General features: G+C 38.6%; 1 protein-coding gene across 5 annotated transcripts in view; it reads right to left on the bottom strand.

The window, feature by feature from the left end:
• The window catches only part of IL31RA (interleukin 31 receptor A), an 84,981-nt gene that overhangs the window by 47,550 nt on the left and 21,002 nt on the right, over window positions 1-16,429 (bottom strand). The window contains exons 2-3 of one of the 5 annotated variants that reach the window (XM_072826429.1): window positions 13,463-13,524; window positions 6,483-6,561 (exon numbers count right to left, since the gene is read on the bottom strand). In XM_072826429.1, the coding sequence (XP_072682530.1) occupies window positions 6,483-6,540 (58 nt within the window). In that variant the 5' untranslated portion in view covers window positions 6,541-6,561; window positions 13,463-13,524. Of the gene's footprint in view, window positions 1-6,482; window positions 6,574-13,462; window positions 16,322-16,429 lie in introns of those variants that run through there. The other 4 variants (XM_072826426.1, XM_072826428.1, XM_072826425.1 and 1 more) reach the window with 4 other exon arrangements.

Raw genomic sequence — 16,429 nt, 5'->3', positions numbered from 1 at the left:
AACAAATGGTGTTGGGAAAACTAAACAGCAACATGCAAAAGAATGAAACTGGACCATTTTCTTACACCATACACAAAAATAAATTCAAAATGGATTGAAGACCTAAATGTGAGACCTGAAACCATAAAAATCCTAGAAGAGAGCATAGGTGGTAATTTCTATGACATTGGTTGTAGCAATATTTTTCTAGATAGGTCTCCTGAAGCAAGGGAAATAAAAGCAAAAATAAACTGTTGAGACTTCATCAAAATAAAATGCTTCAGCACAGCAAAGGAAACAATCAACAAAACCAAAAGACAATCCACTGAATGGGATAATATATTTGCAAATGACATCTCTGATAAAAGGTTCTTATCTGAAATATATAAAGAACTGATACAATTCAACACTCAAAAAGAAAATAATTCAATTAAAAAATTGGCAGAAAAAAAATTGGCAGAAGACATGAACGGACATTTCTCCAAAGAAGGCATCCAGATGGTCAACTAATACATAAAAAGATGTTCAACATCACTTATCATCACACCTGTCAAAATGGCTAAATCAAAAACAATAAAGAATAAGTGTTGGTGAGGATGTAGAGAAAAAGGAGCCCTCTTGTACTGTTGTTGGTGGAAATGCAAACTAGGAATGCCACTGTGGAAAATAGTATGGAGCTTCCTCAAAAAGTTAAAAATAGAAGTACCCTCTAATCCAGTAATCACACTATTGGATATTTACCCAAAAAAATACAAAACACTAATTCAAAAGTATTCATGCACCCCTATGTTTATTGCAGATTTATAATAGCCAAGATATGAAGCAGCTCGTGTCCAATGATAGATAAAGTGTGATATAAATAAATAAATACAATAATATTCAGCCATAAAAAATAATCTTGCCATTTGTAATAACATGGATGGAGGTATAGAGTATAATCCTAAGAAAAATAAGTCATAGAAAGACAAATACTATATGATTTCACTCATATGTGGAATTCAAGAAACAAAACATATGAGCAAAGGGAACAAAGAGAGAGAAATAAACCAAAAAGCAGACTCTTAAAAAATAAACTAATGATTACCTGAGGAGAGGTGGGTGGGTGAATGGGTGAAATAGGTGATAGGGATTAAAGAAGGCACTTGTCATGATGAACACTGGGTGATATATGGAATTGTTGAATCACTATACAGTACACCTGAAACTAATATAACTGTATGGTAACTAGATTGTAATTAAAATACAACAAATTTTTAAAAAGATTTTCTGTCTTTACTGCATGCATGCTAAAAACCATGACAAAGACAGTGATCTCTAAGTCCAAATGCTTAAAAAGACCGAGGTACCATTAGCATGATAAGTCATTCTCCATGACCTCACCTTCAATATGGAGGTGTCTGTGTGTCTAAAATGAGTCTCTTGTAGACAGTATATTGATAGGTTTTGTTTTTAATCCAGTATGATACTCTGGCTTTGGATTGGAGCATTTTTAGCCCATATACATTCAGAATTATTATTGAAAGATATGAATTTAGTGCCATTGTATTACCTGCAAAGCCACTGTTTCTGTAGACTGACTCTGTTCTTTTTTGGTCTTTGTGATTTTTGGGCTCTTTGTTCAAATGATCCCCTTTAATATTTCTTGCAGGGATGGTTTAGTGATCACAAATTCTTTTAGTTTCTGTTTGTCCTGGAAGCTCTTTATCTCTCCTTCCATTATGAATGACAGCCTTGCTGAATAAAGGATTCTTGGCTGCATATTTTTCTCATTTAGCACCTTGAATATATCATGCCAGTCTTTTTCGGCCTGCCAGGTCTCTGTGGACAGGTCTGCTGCCAGCCTTATGTTTCTACCCTTATAGGTTAAGGACCTCTTGTCCTGGAGCTGCTTTCAGGATTTTCTTTTTATCTCTGAAATTTGCAAGCTTCATTATTATATGTCAGAGTGTTGACCATTTTTATTGATTTTGAGTGCCTTGTGGACTTAAATGCCTATTTCCTTCCCCAGATTAGGGAAGTTCTCAGCTATAATTTGTTCAAATAAGCCTTCTGCCCCGACCCCACCTCCTCCACCCCCCCACTCCCTTATCTTCGCTTATCTTCTGGGACCCCTATTAGAATATTATTGTGCTTTACAGAATCACTGATTTCTCCACTCATGATCCACTAGTTGTTTTTCTCTCTTTTTCTCAGCTTCCTTACTTCCCATCATTTTGTCTTCTATATCACTGTCTCTTCTGCCTTGTTTATCCTAGCAATTAGAGCCTCCATTTTTTTACTGCATCTCAGTCAAACATCTGGTTCCATGGGTATCAGGAAAAAATTGTTTTAAGAATGATATTGTAGGGGATCCCTGGGTGGCTCAGCGGTTTGGCACCTGCCTTTGGTCCAGGGTGCTATCCTGGAGTCTCGGGATCGAGTCCCACGTCAGGCTCCTGGCATGGAGCCTGCTTCTCCCTCTGCCTGTGTCTCTGCCTCTCTCTCTCTATGTCTATCATGAATAAATAAAATCTTAAAAAAAAAGAATGATATTCTACTCTACGTGAGCTTATTATAAATGAAACTACATTTGTCTTATCCTTACTGCTTGGAATAGGACAAGAAAGCAATATTCTTTTTTAATATTTTATTTATTTATTCATGAGAGACACAGAGAGGGGTGGGGCAGAGACATAGGCAGAGGGAGAAGCAGGCTCCATGCAGGGAGCCCAATGCGGGACTTGACCCCAGTACTGTGGGATCACACCCTGAGCCAAAGGCAGGTGCCAAACCGCTGAGCCACCCAGGCATCCCAGAAAACAATATTCTTTTTCAGTATATGTGCTGCCAAAGCAAGCACCAGAAAGCAATATACTTATAAAGATATTGGAATTTAAGAAGAAAAAAATCTTATTTCTTCTACCCTCCTAGGTTCTGCAGCTGGAACCTTAAAGATGAGATTAACAAAAGACAGATTAAAAAAAAGAAAAACAGTTTATTAATGCATGAAGCACAATTCATACAGGAGAAACGTCAATGAAGAGTAACTCAAAGAGGTGGTTAGATCACAGGCTCACACAGTATCTTAACAAAAATACAATAAATTTGTGCAGAAGAGACAAAACAAAGGAAAAGGAATTTAGTCTTTTTAAAATATTTTTATTTATTTATTCATGAGAGACAGAGAGAGGAAAAGAGAGAGACAGAGATACAGGCAAAGGGAGAAGCAGGCTCCATGCAGGGAGCCCGATGTGGGACTCGATCCCAGGACTCCAGGACCACACCCTGGGCTGAAGGCAGGTGCTAAACCACTGAGCCACCCAGGGATCCCTGGAATTTAGGTTTTTAAGGGTAGTAAACTACAGGAAGGTAAATACAGGTAGGAAACTCATGGAGTAGCCTTCATTTCTGAATCTGTTGATTCTCATCATGTGTTTCCATATCAAAATAATCCTCACGTCAAAGTGGCATATTTTGCAAGGGAATATTCTGATCCCCTACCCAGGTATTACAGAAAAGATCTGTGATGAATAAAATATATGTTCAGTTGTGTTTCCAATGTTTATCAATATCTCCCCTTCTTGGACATATGGCAAGATTTTATTTTCTTGCCTCCTTGAAATTAGGTGTGGCCATATGACTTGCTCTGGCCAGTGACATAAGAGGAGCGTTTAAGTTCTGGTGTATGATTCTCCTTTCTCTCCTTCCTCTGTTCCTGCACACTCTGCAAATTCATGCTGAGATGATAGTGTCTTAAGATGGTAGAGCCTTCATCACCCTGGGCTCCTGCCTACTTCTGATAGACATATAGAATTTGCCATTTTAAACACTGAGATTTTCACAGCATGAACGACTTCCCTGAGTAATGTGAAAAAAGAGACAGTCTGCTTTAAAAATCCAGGATGCTAAGACTTGGGAGAATAATTCATTTAATCAGTAGTTTTCTTTCTTCTCTTCATGTGTCCTCATGAATTCAAGTTCTACACATGTATCTTAGGCCATTTGAGATTAGTTTTATCACCATTTGGGGATGGGAAGAACTGGAATAAGGAACCAGATAACAAATAATGTTAGGCTTCACTTTAACATACTTGCTTTACTTACAATTACATTTTTGCCAGTTACCTGGTGTGATCCCGCATATCCTAACAGCTTTTACTTTATGTATGTAGTAGAACCACCAGTATTCACAGAGCCTACATCTCTATCATCCTCCCTTTCCCCTTACTGGCATACAGGGTACTGATTTTAAGTCTTATCCACTATCCCTAATTCTAGTATCAACTCTATATCTGAAAACTGTTACAAACATGTGATAGGGCACAAAGGGCACTTCACCTCTGTTATACTTTTTATAAAAGCTCAGGAGTACTGGCAAGTACTCAAAAGTTTTAATAAGATCATGAGAAGTAAGGAAAAACTAAGAAACTGTCACAGACCACAAGAGATCAGAGAGATGTGACAATGCAATGCAATATAGTACCCTGAATTCAATCCTGGAACAGAAAGAACATTAATGAAAAAACTAGTGAAATCCAAATAAAGTCTGGAATTTAGTCTATAATAATGTGTCAATATCACTTCCTTAGTTTTGGCAAATGTATTATAAGGTATTAACAATGGGGGCAGTTGGTTGAGGGGTATACAAAAATTGTACTATCTTCACAAGTTTTCTATCAATCTAAGACTATTCAAAAACAGAATTTTGGGCAGCCCGGGTGGCTCAGCGGTTTAGTGTCGCCTTTGGCCCAGGGTGTGATCCTGGAGACCCTATGTCGGGCTTCTTTCATGGAGCCTGCTTCTCCCTCTGCCTATGTCTCTGCCTCTCTCTCTCTCTCTCTCTCTGTCTCTCATGAATAAGTAAATAAAACATTTTTTTTAAAAAGCCAGAATTTTTATTTTTTAAAAATGGGCATCTGAAGGCTAGATTTGCCATTTTGCATATCTATCCTTCCCCAACATGTTCAAAAAAGAAGCTTTAACTATATTCCTATGTTTCTAAGACTATCTATTTCTCCTATGTCTAGAACTAAGGGGAAATATTCATTAGCTTTCCTCTAAGAAAGATGAGAAGAATATTCATGTTTATCAGAGAATTTCCCACATGAAAAAAGAATATTTTTCAAAATTAAATATCTTTGATCTCCCTTCTTCCCTATATGCTCCTGATGCACTGTTGCAAGTTAGTGTTTTGAAAAATGTCTCGAAAAAGAAGAAGAACAGGGCTGATCAGAAACCTAGGGAAAGATATTCTAGAAGGGAAGTCAGGTGGAAACTGGACCAATTGCACAGAACATGGTTTAAGTAAAAGGTAATAAGAAGAGAAGAAGCCAGAGATAGAAGAAAAAGATAAGGGGAAGGGTGAGTTGATGAAAGCCATGATACACATATTTTGAACTGTAAATTGGATAAGTGGGGCAAATTTTTGGTTTCTAAGCTGGTGAGGAGAGGCTAGATGAGACTGAGAGATACAGGCCTACATGCCTATAGTGTCTATAAAACTCCTAAGCACCACAGGTATACCCCAGGGGTGGCTATAAGGCAGGCCGTCCCAGAGAAGACGTCTGGAAGATATTTTCTGTGGATCACTACTGCCCCTTGGTCACCTTCAATTACCAAATGTTACAGTCTTAATTATATACACCCAAATGCATATGTTGAGGCCCTAACCCCCATTACCTCAGAAAATGATTCTATTTGGAGATAGGGTTTTTAAGGAGGTATTAGTTAACATGAGGCCATTAGGGTATTCCCTAATCCAAATTGATTGGTGTTCTTTAAAATCCTAAGAGATTAGAACACACAGAGGGATGACCATATGAAAAGCCATGGAAAGGAATGCTACTTATGTACCAAGGAGAGAGGTGTCAGAAAATCAACCCTGTGGGCACTTTGACTTCCAGCCTCCAGAACTATGAGAAAATAAATTTCTGCCTTTTAAGCCATTCAGTGTGTAAACTGGTACATGACATGATGCCTTTTCTATGTTCCCAGTCCCCAGTCCCCACTTTTCTTCTCTGCTGTTAATACTTAGATGCAATCAAACTAATGGATATTAAATCCATTATGTACTCTATGGATATTAGGCCTGTAGTCTTGAGTTAGACCATTGTGAAAATGTGTTATTTCATCATTTCCCTTTATGTCCTTGGGAATTATTGAAAATACTGTGAAAATTATATTTTTGTTTTTATGTGTGTGTTTTACATGAAACCACTCCTCCTAACACAAAAACTATTGAGATAAGAACTTACTATCATGCTAAAACAGTGGATCTCAACCTTTTGGGGGGGTCATATTATCCTCTGAAAATATGATAGGCCATCTTGCCAAATTTGCACACAGATATGTGTACATCAACATGCACACACCTATCCACACAAATTCAGGGAGTTCAAAAACCTCTTGTTGCTCATCTACTTATGCCCATGGTCCAGGTGTCCCTTTGCACTCAAATTAATAGTTCTTGTACAAAGAAGTTAATAAAAATCAGATAATCTATAAAAGGGAAAAAGTCAACCTACCTGCCAGGCTGAGTTTACAGAGTAGAAGGAGCATCCATAGTACCTTGGCCCACATCATCCCCAAGTTAATGCAGGAAGGCTGAGAAGAGAACTGAAAATGTCACTGGTCAAAAGTTAGTTTCCTCTTTTGTTTTTATTTTTTTAAGTTGTATTTAAATTTAATTAATTAACTATAATGTTTTATTTATTTCAGAGATAGAGGTCAGTGATCCATCAGTTTTACATAACACCGAGGGTTCATTACATCACATGCGCTCCTTAATGTCCATCACCCAGGGACCCCATATTCCCACTCCACTCCCCTCCAGTGATCCTCAGTTTGTTTGCTATGATTAAAAGTCTCTTATGGTTTGTCTCCCTTCCTGATTCTGTCTTGTTTTATTTTTTCCTCTCTTCCCCTATGATCCTCCTCTCCTTTAAACAACTCTATTTCCAGTGACAAGCATATTCTGGGGTTTTTAAGGAAGAGTCCTTTATTTTTTTTTCTTATTTTATACTTTTAGTTATCACATAGACCCTTCACAATTACTTCATCAATCCCACTCAATATTTAATTTGTCCATAATTCATTCCACTCTATAACTTGAAAAGAATACCAGCCACCAAAAAAAAAAAAGTACTGTGAGTTGTAGAGATCTGAGACCATCATCTTGTCTCTGCCTCAGGCCCTAAGCCCTGCAGCCAAATGGAATGACTCCTAATCTCCCAAAAGTGCCACGGTATTTCAACATCCCCATGTTTTGCTCATGTGGTTCCTTCTGCCTACAATGTCCTTTTCCCCTCATTCTTGGCAAATTAATTCAGTCTTCCAGACTTATCCTTAAGGCTAACCTCTATACTTCTCCCTACCCCAGAGATGGAGTTGTGCACCAACCCCTCACCCTGCAACATATCCTATTGCATGTGCCAGACAGAATGGTGTTACCAGTTGGCTTCTCTATGTAGAGAGAGCTTCTGAATAGTGAAGCTTCTCTTATTCCTCTTTGAAGCTAAGAATTTAAGTACCTACTGGTACATGATAGACATAAAATACTGTTAATGGAATTAATTAGAACAAAAAGTTTGCTGACTCTTCATCTCATCCCACAGAGAGATGGTGGGATAATCTAAGGATGAAGCAAATGGAAAAGCAGTAACTCATTTTTGGAAGAAATAAAGGATGCCACATTTCATCTGACAGATCATTAGAGGGGGAAAAAAAAGAAAAAGAAAGAGTTCTCAACAAAATAAACCATTTGAGAAAAATTCATATGCATCATTTCTGGAAAAAAACACCAGAATAAAATTTTCTCATATACAAACTAAATGAAGTCTTACTAATTGAAAATGCCTATGGCAATAAAGCAGAATGAAAATTTGAGTCTATAGTGGTAAAAATGCCATCAGGAAACAGTATGAGACTGGTTACATAACAGCAATAGTAACCACCTGTTAACTCAACAGCAGTAGCTACTCTCTTAGGAAATAACGGTTTTGATTTAAAGGAGTCAAATCAAAGGGAAATTTTTAACTTTTTAAAATGAGGAATGTGTTCTTTAAAATTAGTTGTAATACTAATAGTATTTGTCAGTGCCTAATTATTCATAACATTGTCTTAATTTTCTCCATTTTGTAGCTAGGAGACATGCCTTTATACTGGTCCTAAAAGCATTCTGGAAAAGGATAGAGGCCCAACCATGAAAACTCTATAAAAACTACGGTGCTCAAATTATCAACAAATGAATAATTATGGATGTGAAAGTTAAAATTGTTATTCTGACATGGGGTTTTATGTTTTTAAAATCTTATCAATATTAACTGTTGAATAAAACATTTTAAAATTTATGGTAATTACTGCTTTCTCCTTTAAAATGAGACTAATCGGGGATCCCTGAGTGGCTCAGCGGTTTGGCACCTGTCTTTGGCCCAGGTGCGATCCTGGAGTCCTGGGATTGAGTCCCGCGTCAGGCTCCTGGCATGGAGCCTGCTTCTCCCTCTGCCTGTGTCTCTGCCTCTCTCTCTCTATCATAAATAAATAAAATATTATAAAAAATAAAAAATAAAATGAGAATACTCATATATTATTTGTGAATTAAAAAAATCCTCAAAACAATTGGTGGGAATGTGAACTGGTGCAGCCACTCTGGAAAACTGTGTGGAGGTTCCTCAAAGAGTTAAAAATAGACCTGCCCTATGACCCAGCAATTGCACTGCTGGGGATTTACCCCAAAGATACAGATGAAGTGAAACGCCGGGACATCTGCACCCCGATGTTTATAGCAGCAATGGCCACAATAGCCAAACTGTGGAAGGAGCCTCGGTGTCCATCGAAAGATGAATGGATAAAGAAGATGTGGTTTATGTATACAATGGAATATTCCTCAGCCATTAGAAACGACAAATACCCACCATTTGCTTCAACGTGGTTGGAACTGGAGGGTATTATGCTGAGTGAAGTAAGTCAATCAGAGAAGGACAAACATTATATGTTCTCATTCATTTGGGGAATATAAATAATAGTGAAAGGGAATATAAGGGAAGGAAGAAGAAATGAGTGGGAAATATCAGAAAGAGAGACAGAACATAAAGACTCCTAACTCTGGGAAACGAACTAGGGGTGGTGGAAAGGGAGGGGGGCGGGGGTGGGGGTGAATGGGTGACGGGCACTGGGGGGCACTTGACGGATGAGCACTGGGTGTTATTCTGTATGTTGGTAAATTGAACACCAATAAAAAATAAATTTATTATAAAAAAATCCTCAAAACAATCAGCAGTACCAAAACATACTCAGAGACAAAACTAGAAAAATTGCAGTAGTTGAAGAGAGTGGTATTCTAGGACTTGACACAGCCTGAGTTCTAGCCCTGGCACTCCTTTGAATCATCTGGTGACCCCAGGTATTCCCTTTAAAAAAAAAAGAAATTTACTCATGAGAGACACAGAGAGAGAGGCAGAGACATAGGCAGAGGGAGAAGCAGGCTTCTTACAGGGAGCCTGACGCAGGACTCAATCCCAGGACCCAGGGTTCACAAGCTGAGCCAAAGGCAGATGCTCAACCACTGAGCCACTCAGGTGCCCCCTCAGGTATTCTCATATTCATTCAGCAGTGTCCTAGCCACACATTAGGTGTGTGGAATAAAAGATAATCCTGTCCTTAACTTCACTCTAGTTCAGTGTTTGTTTGTTTTTTTAACAAGGAAAAGGGAGTCAGAGGATGGAGAGGATGCTAAAATCCAGAGTGAGCTACTATGACTGATGGGTCCATATCATATTCCTCCAAATGGGTTTAAGAAAACAGGAAAAAGAGTTGAGAACCATGGATCACTTGCAGAGACAGAAGCACAGACACTAATAGCAAATACCACATGGTAAGTGCTGTAATTATAATAGTGCAACAAAGAGCACAGAGGATCTAAGGAGAGAAATGAGCCAATGACTATAGAAAGTCAACAAGTGGTTCTAAATGATGATACTCCTCATTCTACCACTTGCCCGTCTTCCAGTGCCTTTTCCACTTTCCCCACACACACCAAAGGACCACCACAAAGTGATTGTTTATGGGGAGTAAACATGAACAAATTTGAGGTGCCTCCCAGGGACTTAGAAATAAGTTCAATTGGGAGTTCAATAGCAAAATCTGTGCACAAAGGCCAATCTAGTTATCTGTGAGTGTAAATCAGTGGGTAGAGGTCAAATGCAGTTGAAGAACTTGAGTTTACTCTAAACTCCCGCCGAGGAAATCTGGGCATATTCTCAGACAAGTGGATCTGGAAAATCATTATCATCATTTAGTTGCAAGAAACTACTCAACTAGTTGTATCTTAAGTGGGAGGAGACTTTGAGAACACAAAGGACAGGTCCCCTCAGACTTTAAAATATTGATGGTTAAAGAAGGGAGAAGTTGGCAGAGTTTATCCCGTACTATCTCCTGGAGGAAATGATGAAATTTCCTTGTACTGAACAAGGCAACTCATCAGACCTAACCACAGTCTTGATGAAAGAAAACTCAAAACCAAAGATTTCCACCATTGCTATGATTCTGCGAAGACTTCTATGATGATTAATTTAAGGGAAGAGACCCTGAACAAGGACATGAAGACTATCCTCAGAGCACCTTAGTAGCTCAGTCAGTTGAACGACTGACTCTTGATTTGGGCTCAGGTAATGATCTCAGGGTGTGAGATAAAGCCCCAAGTTGCCGGGGGTGGGGTGGCGTCCACACTCAGCAAGAAATCTGCTTGAGGATTCTTTCCCTCTGCCTCTCTTCCCTCCCATGCTCCCTTCTTTCTGAAATAAATAAATCTTTAAAAAAAAGAAAAAAAATCCTCCCCACTCCCTTTGGGCACCGTAAAGGTGTCACCTGTCGAAGCTTTTCTTGAAAGCAGTCATATCCTTAGTGCCTCCTTTGACAAGACCATTAGAATTAATGGTTTAAAATCTGGGAAAACCCTGAAGGAATTCTGTGGCCATTCCTCCTTTGTTAATGAAGCAACTTTTACATGAGATGGACTTTTTATTAGTGGGCCATCTGATAGCACTGAGGAAATCTAGAATATGAAGACTACAGAATGTTCAAATACCTTTAAATCCCAAGCAGCACTGAGGGGAGATACCACTGTCAACAGTGTGATCCTGCTTCCCAAAATCCCAGAGCACTTTGTGGTGTGCAAAAGATGAAATATAATGGTCATCATGAACATGCAGGGGGCAGATCAGAAGCTTCAGCTCTGGTAAGAGAGGTGGTGGTGATTTTGTTTGCTGCACCCTAATTGCCTGTGGTGAATGGATCTACTGTGTAGCAGGGGACTTTGTGCTTTAGTGTATTAGCACAGTTATTGGCAAACTGGAGAGAACTTGGACAGTTTACCAGAAGGACATGATTGGTATCGCACATCACTCTCATTAGAACGTGATTGCTACTTAAAGGGAAGATGGACTCCTAAAGCTCTGGAGACCCTAATTCCACTTTTCTTCTAAAATTTGCTTGAAGGTATGTACTTAAGTGAAGACAGATTCATGTATTGCTTTTTTTTTTATGCTACCTTTTCTAAGCAAATATGTGAATTTGGGCACAAGAGTAACTTTGTGAAAATTCGTGTTAAAAAAAACAACACATCAGTCTCCTTGCAGTCTTAAATGAGGTAAAGTAGCCTCACAAAATCTGAGCAATTTCTGGGGGGTATTCAAGACCCTGGGCCACAGGAAATTCACAAATATTATGCCATGTTCTGGAGGAAATCAAACAATTTCCTGCATTCTCTGGGTCATCATCCCTAACATCTAAATGCAGCAGCTTTGAACAACTATCTTCAGTAAAAGGTCACTTCCTAGAAATACAGTTTCTCATTAGAGGGACCTCATTTGAATACAGCATTTAATGGAGACCCAGAAATCTCAAACAACTATGAATATTCCACATTGGACTATAGGACTCTGAAAATATATAGTGATACCACTTAAGTAACCTGTGTTTTTTTAAAGATTTTATTTATTCATTTATTCATGAGAGAAAGAGAGAGGCAGAGACACAGGCAGAGGGAGAAGCAGGCTCCACGCAGGGAACCCAACTCGGGACCCGATCCCCGGTCTCCAGGATCACACCCCTGACCGAAGGCACGCACGTGCACGCACACACACACACACACACACACTATCCTTTGGCCTTTCAACAATTCCCAGCCAAGGCTGCATCCTGGATACAAAGTTTCATGTGAATATATTTGTACAAAAAAGTACCACTATGTGATTTTTCCCAGGGCTGGTCCTACTTTCATTCATTCATTTATTCATACATTCACTCAACTAATGTATGTTGATACTCATTCTCTGCCAGGACCCGTGCATACTATGGAATTGGGTTATTAAAGGATGGGCAAAGAAGAAATAAATTTTAAGTACAGAACTCTGGCCACAAGTTTAATTAAGAATCTATGAACTCTACTGATGGGAGAGAGGAAGCAAACAGGGAGCTACCCAGCCTCATTCAGTACCCCCACATTCCTTAACAATGCATGGTAGTGAACGTTAACTAGACTTGTTGTGGTGATTATTTCACAATATTTTCAAGTATCAAATCATTATGTTGTACACCTAAAACTAATATAATGTTATATGCAATTATATATAAATGTGGGGAAAAAAAGCTGTCAAAAAACCCACAAAGTCTGTAAACCCACTTGAGGTGCAGGATGCCTTTACACAAAGAACATTTTGAGATGCCAGCATCAAGATAGGCAAAATCAGAATTGTGATGTGATAGTGAGAGTCTACAAAGCACTGACACATTACAAAAAATGGTACCTTGCCTTTAAAAAAAATAGATTTTTATTTATTTGAGAGCATGTACAAACAGGAGGGAGGGGCAGAAAGAGAGGGAGCAACAGGTTTGATCCCAGAACCCTGGGATCCTGACCTGAGTTCCAGGCAGACGTTTACCTGACTGAGCCACCCTGGCACCCCATATCCTGCCCTTCTAAAAATCCCTGTGGACTTGGTATTATTAACTCCACTTCACAGATATGGAAGTTGAGGCTCAGTGATATTATACAACCAGTCCAAAAACCATTTATGGCATAGCTGGGATTCTAACCCATGACTGTCTTATCCCAAAGCCTAGACTCTTTCCACAAAAATCAAACAGTAGCTATTAATGATTTTCTGTCCCTCAGATCTCCTGCCACGAAACACTAATACACAAAAGGATCTTCCCCTGAAGCTCCTAATTTTCTCTAGCCTAGAGTTTCCAGAAAGAGAAATCCATTATATATATTCATATATTTCCACCAGCCCCTGACCTTTGATCCCCATGATTCCCCAGCCTTACCTCAGCAATTTAAAAGTGGGTCATATTCCCATAATTATCAAAAACCAATCTAAGGAGTAATTCATATGGTGGGTTCTGACCCATAATTTCATTAAGGAGAAAAGACCCTCACATAATTGAAAAAGAGGCCTAATTTGCAAGGGTTTATCAAACTTCTCTAAAGGAGTATGGCACTCACCTCCCTGTGGTGTCCAGATGTCCTGCTGGTTCAAAGGATCCCCATCAAAGGTGCTCTGTTCCCTACAGCACAAGTCAGGACAGAGAGGGAATTTGGAATTTATCTAGAGATGTGTATTTCCTCTCTGGTTGTCTGGAAGCTTTCTCTTTGCTTTTAAGCAAAACCCAAGACGGGTGGCACTTAACCCATTTATGCTGGGAAGTGAGATGCATTATTGTAACTGGAAAAAAAAATCTGCTTCTGTGAGATTACTCAACTTTACAGGAAAAATGCCATCTGAAAGTGTCATAAACAATTAAAAGGAACTACTAAATTTGAAATTTTCTATTCAGGAAGTCCTTACAAATGTTGTAATGGGTGAAATGCTGAGAATATCTTTAACTGAAAAAGAGAAATATGTAATCATGTGATTGGCTTTAAACGAAGAGAGAGATGAAGGGAAGAAAATAATAGGAGCTCAGAAAAGAGATTTATAATTCTTTATAATTCTTTTTTATGTCTAAAGCCCAAACTAAGCCACCTAAGATTCCTATTTAGCAGTTTATTATGACAATAATGATTAATAATATGTGGAGTTCTTATGGTGTGTCAGGCACAGTACTAAAAACTTTACCTCCTTGGATTTTCCAACATTCCTAAAACATTGATAATATTTTTATTCCCATTTTACAGAGGAGGAAACTGAGGTCCAAACAATTGAGAAACTTGTCCAAAGTTAGTAGTAGAGCCAAGAAATGAGCCAAGGCAGCCTGATCTGCAGTTTCCTACAAATTGAAAGTTTAAGTTACATGATCTCTGGGGTTCCTGTGAGCACTATAGTTCTACGTTCTTTTGCAATGAACAAAATCATAAAGGACATAGACTAAGGAAAAGATTATGATGCAAAGAGAAAGAAACATAAGATTTTATCTTTAGATTTTTATTTATTTGAGAGCGAGAGAATGTGTGTGAGTGGGGAGGAGGAGCAAAAGGAGGGGGAGGGACAAGGAGAATCCTTTCTGAGCTCCAAGCCAGAAACATAGGACTTGATCCCAGGACCCTGAGATCATGAAACCAACAGTCAGACACCCAATCAACGCAGCCGCCCAGGCACCTCAGAAATGGAAGTTTTAAAACATGATATGTTTTCCAACCTCATGTTTTACTTTAAACCCATTCCCTACCTTCCTCAGGCAATGTTCCACTAAATAAAAGAGTTTAGCAAAAATAAGAAGAGAGGTAGTCTCTTACCTAGTAGATTATGACATATTAAAAACCCCACTGTAAAGTATTATCTAGCATAGCTAAACTTATGCATAAAATAGCACTTCTTTAGTTTGTTCAACCAGTACTTAATAAACCCCTATTATATGTGTCACATCTGCCTAAAGATGTGTGTGAAATTAAATTCTGGTTAAGAATTTATTGATTAAACATATACAGTTATCTGTATTCTCTCAGGAAAACCCACAAAAATTATAGGAAAGGTATAGAGCCACAGAACAAAACAAATGGGAGCAGAGACAATTACACATGAAATCAAAGATGTCAACAAGTTTTTGGAAAATGAGAAATGAATCAAGTGGTAACTGAGCTGGTAAAAATGAGAGAGCTGAAAGCTAAAAATGCCTAAGAGAAGAATTATGCCAACAAGAATTATGTCATGGAATTTCATAATGGCTCACAAATTTGAGACACGAGATGGGCATAACCTATCCTTGTTATTCATGGATTCTGTTTGCAGATCTACTCTCTAATCTGTACCCCCAAAATTAATACTCTAGGTGCTTTCACAGTCATTTGCAAATATGTGCACTGGCAAAACACCAGAACCACCTGATGCACATACTTCCAGCGGAGGTGGAGCACTCTGCTCTCATCCTTGTACACAAATATCCTTTTCATAATCTATTGAGAGCCATGTTTTCTGCATTTTTGTTGCTGGTTTTGTTGTTTAAAATGATCCCTAAGAACAATGCTAAAGCACTCATTAGTGTCCCCAAGTGGAAGAAGTAATGTGCCTTACAAAGAAAATACCTGTATTTACTGACCTTAGGCATGAATTACATGGCTACTGGTTTTAAGTTCAAGGTTAATGCATCAACTATACATATTAAATAAGGTATCTTTAGGCCAAAACACACATAAAACAAGATTATATAATGATCAACTGATGAAATCATTGTAACCAGAGGCTTGCATGAACTCAACTGTGTACCTCCCCCCAGAGAGAACGGTTCCTTATTCAATAATTTAGTGTTGTCAGAGAGTTCACAGAACATAATTATCATAAATAACATCTGTGCCACAATGAAGATTAATGTAAATGGAGGCAGGAGAGTAACCTATCTGCAAGGCTCACTGACATTATGGCAGCAGAAGTATGATGACAAGGGTTAAAGGATGCGGTAGCCACATAAGAGGAAAACATGGACAAATCTGAGCATGTACCAGACCACAACAGAGGACAATATCATAAGTGACTAGAACAGATCATTAATTAAGCTTGAATAAAGTAACACTGAGGTTGGAGAAGAGACTCAATCCACACACTCCAGCCTTTCAACCCAATTCCACAAACTTAATTTGACATCAGGTCCTGTGCTGGCACTGTGGAAATGAAAAGAGGCCCCACTCAGAAAAAGTTCACAACTTAACTGGGAAAAGAGACATGTAAACACAATGCTGTAAACCAATATGGCAAGGGGTGCCAAAGAGACATGTATAAAGTGCTACAGAAAATGAAAAAAGGGAGATCTCTGAGTGGCTCAGCGAGTTTAGCACCTGCCTTCAGCCCAGGGCATGATCGTGGAGTCCTGGGATCGAGTCCCATGTCAGGCTCCCTGCATGGAGCCTTCTGCCTGTGTCTCTGCCTCTGTTGCTCTCTCTCTGTGTCTCTCATGAATAAATAAATAAAACCTTAAAAAAAAAAAAAAAGAAAAAAAAGAAAATGACAAAAGGGAGCCAGCCATTAATTCTATGCTAAGG

Source organism: Canis lupus, chromosome 5 (genome assembly GCF_048164855.1).
Source record: "Canis lupus baileyi chromosome 5, mCanLup2.hap1, whole genome shotgun sequence".
NCBI lineage: Eukaryota > Metazoa > Chordata > Mammalia > Carnivora > Canidae > Canis > Canis lupus.
The sequence above is the reverse complement of the archived record's forward strand: the minus strand, read 5'-3'. Positions and strand labels throughout refer to the sequence as shown.